The sequence below is a fragment of the Ictidomys tridecemlineatus genome, chromosome 5 (genome assembly GCF_052094955.1).
Source record: "Ictidomys tridecemlineatus isolate mIctTri1 chromosome 5, mIctTri1.hap1, whole genome shotgun sequence".
Classification (NCBI taxonomy): Eukaryota; Metazoa; Chordata; class Mammalia; order Rodentia; family Sciuridae; genus Ictidomys; species Ictidomys tridecemlineatus.
In genome coordinates this window covers 132,238,445-132,250,915 of record NC_135481.1, presented here as the reverse complement: position 1 = coordinate 132,250,915, position 12,471 = coordinate 132,238,445, and the positions used below count along the sequence as shown (strand labels likewise).

The 12,471-nt window shown below is 43.5% G+C and overlaps 1 protein-coding gene across 2 annotated transcripts in view; it reads right to left on the bottom strand.

Annotated features, from left to right (window-relative positions):
* Il16 (interleukin 16) overlaps nucleotides 1-12,471 on the bottom strand; it is a 121,123-nt gene that overhangs the window by 83,517 nt on the left and 25,135 nt on the right. For both annotated transcript variants that reach the window (XM_040274556.2, XM_005320207.5), the window contains exon 2: nucleotides 10,632-11,044. In XM_040274556.2, coding sequence (XP_040130490.1) covers nucleotides 10,632-11,044 — 413 coding nt within the window. The remainder of the gene's footprint in view (nucleotides 1-10,631; nucleotides 11,045-12,471) is intronic.

Here is a 12,471-nt window from a genome sequence, read left to right as displayed (position 1 = left end):
GGAGGAGGTCAGATAAAACTTTATGACATCTGTTCTATTGAAAAGGATGACTAAGATTTGGGATGATTCAGAGAGTGAGAAAAGTATTTCAGCCAGAGGCAGCAGCAAGAGCTGCTCTGGTCTTGCTGTCTTCGAGACCGTCTAAGGGGTTATGTGCAAAGATAGTGTTTATTTGTCAGCTTTTCATCACTATGACCAATACCTGAGGAAAGATTTATTTTGGATCATGGTTTCAGTCCAGGGTCAGCTTGTTCCAAAACAGAACCAGCATGGTGAAAGAAAGCTATCGGCTCATGGCAACTGGAGGAAGGGACCAGAGATAAACTATAGTCCCCAAGGACAGGAACCAAGGACCCTCTCCTTCACCTAGGCCCCACCTCTCACCACCTCCACCATCTCTCAGTAGTCCATTCAGTTATCAATGGATTAATTTATCAGAGCCCTTGTGATATGATCACTTCCCAAAAGCCTCACCTCTGAATATTGCTGCACTGTGGACCAAGGATTCAACACATGGGTCTTTAGGGGACATACACATTCAAACCATAACTGACAGGGAGAAACCTAGCTAGGATGTAATGTATATATGAAGGGCAAGATTGAGAAATAGAGTTGGGAAGGTATGGTTTACAACTCTTCCCAATTTCCTTTATTCTTCTTCTTTCCATCAAACTCCTCTTCACTAAACAAATGGTATCGTGCCAGAACCAATGAGATTCAAATACCAATCAATCAAATTAGCTTCTAGGAAAATAGCTCCAAATGTCTTCTGGCATTGGAAAAAGTGACTAGAAATAACATGGAATTTGGGAGTCATAAAGAAGTGAACATTAATCATACCTGGGTGCAGCCCCTCCCTGCTTCCTGTACATGGACCACCCTTGCCTCCTTCCCCACCCTCCAGCACATTCAGGGATGTGGCCAGCTCCGTGGGAGTCCTGAATGCCCAAGCTTCCCTCCCAGTGGCTGCTCTCAGCATCCACAAGCTGCTCTTCTGTGGCAGAAAAAGGCAAGCAGCCAAAGGATTGGGTTTCCCACTTGCCAAGGAAGCCTGGGCCTCAAAGCCACAGGCCGAGCTGCTCACAAGCAGCAAAATGAAGGGACTCGTCTGTTCTGGTGGGGCCTTGACCATCCTCTGTCCACCCACAGCATAAGCCAGAGGTTCAGACGGCTGATCTGACTTCATCGCATCCTGAGTCACACTGCATGAGTGGTGACTTGGCCTAACCAATATTTTGAATTTTTAAAGAAAAGCAGCATTTTCCATGCTAGGGAGGCCATTCCCATGTGGATCAAAGCATTTTATATCCTTTCAGATGGGCATCTCCAGAGGAGAGGACCTCCCACATGTCTGGTCTCATCTGTTGCTGTCCTTCTTCCAGATCAATACCCAGTGACTCCAGATCCCAGTTGATAGAAATGCATAAAGCCATGTCCAATATAAACCTATGTGTTGGCTCAAAAAGAACTGATGCAAATCCAGACCATGTATAGACTTTCTGACCTTAAGAGTGGCCTAATTATACCCATTTATGCAACCATCCTTTCCACAAATATTTATATTTATATTGGCAATTACTATTTGTCAGTTCCCAGTCTCATTGAGTTCTACATCCCACAGTATTTAAGAGTTCCAGCTCCAGAGTAGGTAAACATAGAACTACAGGCTGTTTGGTGACCTGCTAACAGTCAGCTTGAGAGAAACTGAAAAACAATATAGGTGGGAGGCATCAGATTCCATCAGAAGAGCTCATGCTTCAACTTCTGGTTCTATACCATCAAGAGCAAATCACAACACTGGTGTGTGTAACTCTAGGCTGCAAGGGTGACAAGGTGGCTGTTTGCTAAGGGAAAGCAGTGACTAGAGAATTGCAGGCCTCCACATGTTCACATGTAAGGCTCCTCATGGTGATGAACAGTGCTGAGAGTGGTTAAGAGAAAAAAGGGCATGGTGAACAGATAAAAGCCATGGTCAACAGCTAAGAACCAGGAAAGGGATCTTCTTGTGCCACCATCTTCCAGGGCATATCTCTGATGAGTCCAAGAATCTAATTGGACTTGGCCATACAAGTCCTTAGGAAGGTATGTTTGTCAATCATGGAGGATAGGACACATATTTTAAGCATCCTTTTACCTTGATTTATAACTTTTAAATATTCAGACATTTGGCATGTAGAGCTCATTGCACTCTCAGCCCAGGTCCTGCCCAGGTTGGAAGCAAGTTTGCTTTAGGCAAAAGGAAACAATCTCAGTAAGAAAGACAGAAATGCAAGAAGAAATGAAGAATGATGGAAAGGTTAAACATATGAATTAATATAGATGAATACTGACTGCATTGAATAATAAAGATATATTTTGGAGTTTTAAACATAGGTTGAATTAAAATTAATGACAGAAAAGTGGAAAAAAGATGGACTATTGTAAACAGAGTTGTGTGTTCTAACTTCTTAGCACTGTCTGAGAACTGACACAAAATACTAATGTACATGAGACTAATCTGTTCAGTGTATTTTTATATTTTAATAAAAATCATCATAGAAAAATTAGAATGAATAAGGAAATCAAAAGGGAAATGGAATAAAATTATTAATTCAAAAGGTGGCAGAAAGAGAGAGAAAATAGATTATAAAACAGTTTGGACAATTATAAAACAGGTAATAGAGTAGCCATTTGATCAAAACATATCTGAAATTGCATAAAATATAAATAGTGTCAAAAGCCACAAAATAAGACAAAGATTACAAGATGGAAGAAAAACAACTTCAATATGTGCTGCTTACATAAAAGGAACCTTAAATACATAAACACAGATTGAAAGCAAAAAGACGAAAAAGGATATACCAGGCAAATATTAGCCAAAAATTAGTAGGCAAAACTATGCCAATATCAGATAATTTTTCAGCAAAAAAATAATCCCTAGGCAAAAGAGAGACCTTTCAAAACTGTAGGAGTATTAATCCACCAGAAAAATATTTAAAAAGTTATAAAAGTCTATACATATAAAAATAAAGTTTCAAAATAAATAAAGCAAAAATTAACAGAACTAAAAGAATTAAATAAAATCTACAATCATAATGGGAAATATTAATTTACTTCTTTCAGTAAGTAATAGAGATGGGATTGAGAAAGATAAAAAAAATCTGGAAAAAAATGACTATCAAACTTGACCTAAAGACAAATATGGACTACTGCATCCAACAACACCTATACACATATATATTTTGCCTCACAAATTCTCAATGATTGGGATCATTTATAATATATTCTCTTCTTTTTTATAAATTACTCATACAGAATAATTAATCTCAGAATTAATCAAGACACATAGAAGAATATATGCTAGAAAATTTTCAACTTCCTGAAATTTAAACAAGGCATTTCTAAATAAACCATGAATCATACAATAAATCACAATAGATAAAAATTTATCTATATCTGTCTATATAAAATATGACACATCAAAATTTGTGGATCAAACTACAAAACATAGGATATTTATACCCCTAAGTGCATTCATTAGAAAGTAAGAAAATCTATTATCCAACTTTCCATCTCAAAAAGTTAGATTAAAAACAGAAAATTAGACTTAGAGAATACAGAAGAAAGAAGATAATGAAAAGAGTAAAGATTGATTAGGTAGAGGACACAGGACAGGGAAAATTCAATAAACTCACAAAAAAATTATTTGAGAAAACAAAATTTCTCTATCTAATGACAGATTAAGAAAGAAATAAAAGCAAGACATCAAATACCAACGTTGGGAATGAAAATTTGGCCTCAAGACAGTTCCTATCCATATCTAAAAGGTAATACACACACACACACACACACACACACACAGTACATACAAATGTGTATGAGTTAAGCTTGGAAAATCCAATAAGATCAGAGAACTGTATCACCATCATTATGCTGGCTTAGCTATTATATCAGAGTTTTGTGAAATATTACCTATTACCTATGGAGGACATTGGGAAAGGGTACAGAGGATTGTAACTTCAGGTAAGTATGCAATAATCTCATCAAAATTTCAATAAAATATAATAAGAATTTATAAACTTTATTCTAATAAGTATGAAAATTCAGAAAACTTCCAGGAACAAAAATGCATCCTATAAAAACTGATAACAGATGTGATTCTGCAATCTGTATACGGGGTAAAAATGGGAGTTCATAACCCACTTGAATCAAACTGTGAAATATGATATATCAAGAACTATGTAATGTTTTGAACAACTAACAATTTAAAAAAATACAAAAAAAAACTGATAACAGAAGACTGAAAATCTGAATAACCTTGTATTTATTAAATACGTTTAACCAATTTTCTTTTTTTCTTTCTTTCTTTTTTTTAGGTACCAGGGATTGAACTCAGGGGCACTTGACCATTGAACCCATCTCCAGCCCTATTTTGTATTTTATAGAGACAGGGTCTCAATGAGTTGCTTAGCACCTCACTTTTGCTGAGGCTGGCTTTGAACTTGTGATCCTTCTGCCTCAGCCTCCTGAGCCACTGGGATTACAGGAGTGCACCACCATGCTGGCTTAATGAAAATTTAAAACACTTCTACAAAATAATCTCTAGGTCCAGATGGCTCATAGGAGAATTAGTCCAACCATTTTTAAAAGTAAAACACCAATATTAGCTAAGATAACCCAGAGAATAGAAAGATGAATATACCCATATTATGAGAAATCACACAGGGCATTACCAGAAAAGAAAATTTTAGGTTAATCTTTCTCACAAATACAAAAGGCAGCAATCAAAATATTAGCATATCAAATCTAGAGTTATATTGGATGAATAAGTTGAGTTTTTTCCAGGAATGCAAAAATGTTTTAACATTCAAAACAGTCATCTGACATAATTTACAAATTAACAAGAATAAAGTAGAAAAATCTATATGATCATATCAATAAATGCAGAAAATAATTTCATAAAATTTAACAACAATTCATACTGAGCAGAGGGGAAGAAAACCTGTCTGCCAACTGTGAATAGAGGGAAATTTCTTTAATCCAATAACAAAATAAAATAGTAAGTTTTTAAAATCATACCTAGTGACATAGTAAAAACTGAAATTTTGCCCTTGAGATCAATGAGAAAACAAAGAGTCCTGCTCTCTCCACTTCTACTCAACATTGTGCTATAGGCTATAGACAACGAAACAAAAGGAGGAAAAGCATAAAATTTGGCAAGGGAGAAATAGAACTATAATTATTCAAAAATGTCAGATAAGGAATTTAAAAAAAAATTTTAGTTGTTGATAGACCTTATTTTATTCATTTATTTATGTGCGGTGCTGAGAATCAAACCCAGTACCTTACACAGGTGAGGCAAGTGCTCTACCACTGAGCCACAGCCCCAGCCTAGATAAGGATTTGGCTTGCTGAAAACAAACCAAAAGTATCTATAGCAAATTTTTGAAGGAAAAAACAAAACAAAACAAATCACGTACATGGATTTAAATTGATCCATCGAGTCGGTGCAATTCCAATAAAGTTCCCAACAGAATAACCAAGTTCAGTTTGAAGAACTGAAGATTCACATGGCCAGATATCAAAAAACCTTACTATAAAGCTCCAATAATTAAAACTATGTGCTCTTAGTGTAAGGATAGAACAAAGAAAAGATGAATGGATAAGAATGGAGAAACTGGAGACTAACCCATGTACCGGGGGTCCTTGATTTTTGAGACAAGGCTGCCGTACAATGGTGGCAGACAGCTTTCCCAACACTGGGCCTGGGCAGCGGGCTACCCACACAGGATAAAAGCCCCTACCCCTCAACATGTGCACAATTTGATTTCATGTGAATTAAAGGTCCAAATGTGGAAGATAAAACAGCAATTCTTCAAGAAGCACAAGAAAATGTCTTTCTGAAAACTCCTTTCAAAAGGATCCTTTGAGATCTGGGGCAGGCTTGATTTGTGTGCAGGGCATAGATGAGCCCCCCTCTCACTCCTGCAGCCCCATTGTCTCCCCTCCTCTGACCTTAACCCTCTCTATCTGCACCTCCGTCCTGCCTGGTATTCCACTGCCCTGGCTCTCTCCTACCTCTGTAGGGACACACTCCCTCTGTCCTTCCTCCATGCACACTGAGCTTCCTGGAGATGTGAACAGGAAATTTTCATCTGGACCTCAGTTATTGGCTTGTTTCTGAGATTGCCTAGCTTTCACAGAAAGTTAACTGGACTTTCATTTTCCTTTGAGGAAATTCCATAATGAGGGGCATACTGTTCAGTGCCTTAGTGAAATTAATGGTAAATGCTATGGTCTGAACGCGTCCCCCAAAAGTTGATGAACTAGAACCTTAATTCCCAATGCAGTGGTGTTAGGAGGTGGGACCTAGCCAGAGGGTTTTGGGCCACTGGGCTGAGGCCGCCATGAGTGGATTAATGTTATCACTAGAAGCGTGTTGGTTATTTGCCACCAGAGGAGGTCATTCTAAGGTGAGTTTGCTCTTTTGCAGACACTTGCTTCTTCACTTTATGCCTTGTTATCATGCAGCACGAAAGCCCTTGCCTAATGTAGATGCCACATCCTTGGAACTCCCAGGCTCCAGAACAGGCAGCAAAACTTCTTTCTTTATAAATCACCCAGTCTGTAGCATTTTGTTCTAGTACCAGAAAGCAAACTAGTTGGAGGCCTAGCAATCTCATTTTAGGATGTGATTTCCCTACCACTCAGCCTCTGTATAAGATCTGTCATTAAGAAAACTGAATGAGCAAAGCTCTAGGTTGAAGGAGGAGACGGAGACAGGATTAATCATGCTTACACACAAGTTCCCTGAGGGTGCAGCATCAAATTGTTTATTTATCCCTAGAGGGCAGCTCAAAACAGGTGCTTTACAATGTTTGAAGAGACTGGGGGTGGGGGGGGGAAGGAATAAAAGATAAAGGGGAAGAAAGAGAGGAAAGAGAACAGAGAGGCAGAGTATGGGGAGCTTCAGTTCAACCTGGCTGAGTTTCTCTCTTTGGCCTCGACATTCTGCTTAAAGGGCATTTGAAAATACTCTTTCCACTTGAAAAAAAAGAAAGTGGGTTTGGTGTAGCCAGTGAGTCTGCTATTCCCTCCTTTCAAAGGACTAGGCTTAATCGATTGAATTTGTGTGTGTTAGTTAATTAGAAAATCTGGTATTTAACATTCTGCCATGTGAATCCATGGGGGAAGGGGAGGGTCTAGAAGCTCCCCAGGGACAAGCCCATCAGTATCTTAATACATAACACAGGCTCGAATGCTTGCTCTGAATTCCTCTCGTCTGTGCCAGCCTTGGCATGCCCCCGGGGCAGTAATCTGCTCGGCCCTGGCTGTGCCAAACACAAGCCATCCAAAAAGGACTTTTCCCCCAAGTTGGCTGTTTATACAACTTCCTCTTCTTTAATTTTCATCTTAGGCGTTTCTAGAGGAGAAGCTGATGTCACGGGGTCTCATTCCAGATGTTGTTTTGAAGTCACTGTAACCATGGCACTGCTGGAAGCTGGGGAGGGCATCTGGGCCAACTGAGTCACCCCGAGCGCTGGGCTGCTCTGGTGAGGGGACGCAGGGAGGGAGGCCGCTGGGGCAGGGACACTAGAAGGGAGCGAGTGGCTGTGAGTTACTTTGTGATACCCTCAGAAAGGATATGGGGACCAGCTGTCACCTCTCACCTTTCTGACCTGCCACCTGTGATTATGACACCTGCTCAGATGACGGGACTCTCACTTGCTTAGAATTCGTTAGTAGATCCTTAAGAATCCTCTGCGTTCCTTTAAAATGAGCAGGAGGTCTCAGGCTCCAAGATGGACCATACCCCTCCCTCCTGACCCTGTTCCTCCTTACCTCAACCTCCACTCTACCCTGCAGGGCCCCTCCACCACCCCAGTCAACTCTTTCTGGCCTCTGAGCCCAGCTCATGTTTCTTTGCACAGATTTTCTCCTATACATAAATACCTCTAGCTTTATATTCATTAGACCCATATGAGTTACAGACTATCAGCAACTTCAATGTGATTAAGGCACACAGGTAAAGTGAATTGTAATTGAGACACAGAGAGGTCAAGTGAATTGTCCAGTATCACACAGACAGTAAGTGGCAAGTTAGATTCCCGCCTGATCCCAGTGCCATACTGTTTCCAAGAAATAATACTACTATAAGATTGCTGTGACCACCATCTTCCCAAGGTTTTGGAGAATAAAGACAATGACCCCAGAGCAGTGAATTGCTTTGTAAACAAAAATATGCAGCACGTGAGAATTACAAAAAGCCGAAAAAGGTGAGGTCCCCAGTCCCCTCCCCTTGGCCTCTCCTACCGCTTGTCGATCACTTTCCCTAGGTGTGCAACCTCCTGCTGCTGAGCAAGGGCAAGAACTGAGCCCCAGACACAGCACTCAGCCTTCCTCTCTACCTCTTTGCTTCTGCAATTTCCTCTCCCACCCACCCTTGCTTAGTAAAATCGATGTCTTTCAAGGAACAACTCTTCATTTCTTTGTCATTTTTCCAGCCCCCACTGTTTTTCCCCCACTTTAGGACAGGGCACCTCTTTTCTCCCACCCCGAGTTTCTCGGACCTCAGTTCACAGCCAAGGTTGATCCCTCTCATTCTTTCATGCTCTGTGTTCTTCCAACAACAAATCCTGTTGCCTCTGCATAGAAAATGAATCCCTACCTGGACCATTCTCAGTGCCTCTGCTACTGGCAAGCTAGGTCATCCCTGGCCTGGGTCCTTACTATCTGTCCCCCAACAGGTCCTCCTCCACACCACTCTCAGTCAGACATGTCACTCCCCTGGTGTCCATCCTTCTTAGGATAAAAGTCCAAACCCTTGCCATCTGCTCAGGCCCCTGTTCCACCTCAACTCCATTTCCTGCCTTCTCCCCTTTCTCTCTATCTTCCGTGTTCTGCTCCTTGGTGCTGCTTGAGTACATGCCTTCTTCCTGCCTGCACTGGCTGTCCCCTCTTGGTGCCCCTCCTCCCACAGTCACTGGACTCTCTCCTCCACTTCAGAAACTTAACCGAAAGTCATGTAGTTAGGAAAGGCTTTGCCACTACCTTTTTCAAAAGGACAGCAATACCTCTCATTCTCTAACCCCTTATCTTCCTTACTACGTCTTCATAACCTTCATTATTTAATAATATACACCTATATTTAAGTAACTGATTGTCCCCTGCATCAGGGTAGGGACCGAGTCTGTCTCACTCACTCCCTACAACAGTGCCTGGCCCAGACAGCTAGCTGCTCCTTAAATATTTACTGAAAGAAGGAACGACAGATGCCTCCTTGGAGCTGTGGTCCCTTCTTCCTTTGAGACTTTAACAGGCCCCCTGTGTCTCCTGCAGTGTAAATTTTACTCAAAGCAAGTTCTTGGAGGTCAGAGTATGAATCCCCACAGTGCCGGGGGCACTTAGTAGGTGCTCAGTAAATGCCTATGCAATTAATCAGAAGCAAGCGAATAATCTATTCTAGGTGTCTTCAGGGATCTTGAAATGATTTTTCGAGTTGGGTTTACCTGAGCTCTCCTCTGGATTCTCTCATATCATCATTAGTAAATATGGCATTTGGTTGGTGGGCTGTATATTTTTCTCATCATTTATGACAAACTGGAAGGTTCTCCTTCTCCCCATCAGGTGAGTTCAGGACATGTCAACGGAAGTCATGAGTGATGGCACGGCCTGGACCGGGGGCTCTTTGTGTCTGGAGGTCATCAGGGCTGTGCCTGCTGCATACTGTGGAACGTAACCTGAGGTCATTTGTCATATAAGTGTTAAGCAGTCACTTCCCTCCTGAGGGAGGTTAACTGAGCTGTATGAAAGTGCTAGACCCTTCCCAGGCACTTCCTTTTGTGGCTCACAGGTTGGTGACTCCTTAGGGTTTCTGCCGGGAAGCTCCCTGGGGCAGGCCTGTCACTGAGCGAGCAGCACTGACTCCAAGGTCCAGGCCACTTGGACCCTTGAGAAATCCCTCCATCAACAGAAGGCACGAAGGCCCAGTACTCGAGAGGGGACAACAGGACAAAATCCAATCAGCCCAGATCCCATGGTACCCTGCAATTCCCACCTCATTATGATGGCAAATCACTGAAATGTGCTCTAACAGAAAACATTATGAATTTTGGCCAAGTCCCCAAACACTACTTAAGCACCCCTCCCCAATTTATAGCTTCATTTGTCACCGTCAGCGCTCCACCGAGGTTGAAACTGGCAGAGCACCCTGGAAAATGTTCACAGTCAGCATTTGGGGAGCTGACTTCCTCACCTGAGCTCCTTCCTCTGCTTGCCCACGGCCTCCTCCTGTGTCCAAGTCCTCAGCCTCTCCTCTGCGTGCCTACATGACGGTGTGATCTGACATGCCTATGATCGGCCCCAAAGAGACTGCAGATGACAACTTAGCAGAGTACTGACTGTCACACCTGCCACTTTCCATCAGGGATCTAGGCCCTGATCTTGGACTGACAGAGGTCTCACTGAACCTCTGAAGCGGGAGTGTCAGCTGGGCCTGATTCACACCACGCTCATGGCTGCACTTCCAGGGGGCCCGGCCTCAACTTTTTTCTTGCTTTTGCTCACGATTAGAACTCTGAAAAATGAATCCCAAGACTTTATTCTAGCCCCCACGCTACCGAGGCTCCACCAGCACCCAGCCCTGGGCATACCTTCATGAAGAACATCCTCCTGTAGTTCTTGCTGCGATCACTCCCAGCTGCTTGAAGTTGAGCGGCCTCTGAGGCCAACGCCAGATCAGGAATGCTGCTGAGCCTGGCCTCCGACGTGTCTGCCAGCTGGACGGACGAGTGGGAAATGCCCTCCTTGCCCTGACCCAGCGGACTCTCGAAGGGATCCGGGTACTTCTCATCAGGGCTGGATCCATCATCGCTAGTCTTGGCATTGCAGAGGATCAGGGATCGGGAGAGGGACCGGAATTTCATGGACTTTCGGCTCTTTGCAGAACAGCTGTGTGGCTCCATCCTCAGAGAGGACGGAAAGCTGCCTTTCTTCCTTTCCTGGTCTCTGGCCCTCGGTTGATGGGTGGCAACTGAACTGGGCTTAGCCACCACTTCATGAGTCCCTGGAGGAAAGAGGAAATGGGAAGAAGCCACGTGACTACTGCTGACAAGTGGAGATGGACATGTGTCCTGGAACCAAGCCACGGTGCCCAGTGCCCGGGACACAGGGCAGATGGGCAGGTCATCCTTCAGGGTCACTGGCCCTTCCCTTTGCCAGCCAAATGGGGCTCAGTTAGCCCAGTGGTTAACACCCCTTCACTAGCAGACTCACAGAGACCTTATCCCAGAGCTTGTCTTGTGCACAGCCTCATCCAACAGGCAGAGAAACTGAGGCAAAGACAGGAAAAGTGCAAACCCAAGGTCCCGGGAGAGAGTTTAGGTATCATAGAGACCAGCACTTTTAAACTTGGAAACCAAAAAATAAACAAACTTGGAAACCAATCTTCAAAATAAAAGTTTATAAGGGAACTCCAGTCTTTAGAGCAGACTGACTAGAGAACCAGGGAGGACTAAGCCCACCTGCTGGTCCCTTTTGACTATCCTTGGGGACCCCCATAGCATCTTTAAGGAAGCCCCGGAATCCAGGGAGCTCAAATCCAAGACCATTAATGTGTCACCGGGTGTGGTGGCATATGCCTGTAATCCCAGTTACTCAGGGGGCTGAGGCAGGAGGATCCCAAGTTTGAGGTCAGCCTCAGCAATTTAGCGAGAACTTGTCTCAAAATTAAAAGGACTGGAGATGTCACTCAGTAGTGAAAATTCTTGGGTTCAATACCCAGTACCAAAATAAAAATGAAAAAGGAAGGGCTCGTGACTAAGAGGGTCGGGAGCCCCACCCAACACTGTGCAGCCAGGCCAACATGCGTAAACAAAGGTGAGGCTCAGGCAGCGTCTGCCAAAGGGCTCAGCACATGACCGGCTCTTGGCGAACATGTATGCCTTCTCCTGGGCCCAGGTCACACGCTGGTGGCAATCAAGCAGACACCATAGTTCCTGCTCCGTCACCTGTCACCCCTAGGTCAAGGACCAGAGACCAGTTCCCCACCCCAGGCCCACAGGGTGGCCCTTAAGCAAGTCACACCTCCCCTAGGTTGAGGCTCCATGAGGCAGGTGGCCAAGGGGGCCCTGGGGCTCATCCAAGGAGCCCTGACTCGGGCCCAGCCACAGACCTGCTGTAGAACGGCACAGGGTGGGAGGTGCTTGGCCCCCTGGGACTGCTGTTCACATTCCTCCCAGGCAGAATAAGGGAAAGCAGCAACCTCCCAGCATTTCATCACGTCAAAACCCTTTTGCATTCCCCCCACGTCAAAGGGAATTCCTTCTTGAAAGAAGACTGTGTGTGCAGCACCTACTTCACACAAGTTTATTCTTCTCTATGTTCACCCTTTACATTTTTTTTTTCTTGGTGGTGAGGATCAAACCCAGGGGCCCTCAGCCACTGAGCTACATCTCCAGGACTTTAACATTTTAATTTGAGGCAGGTCTTGCT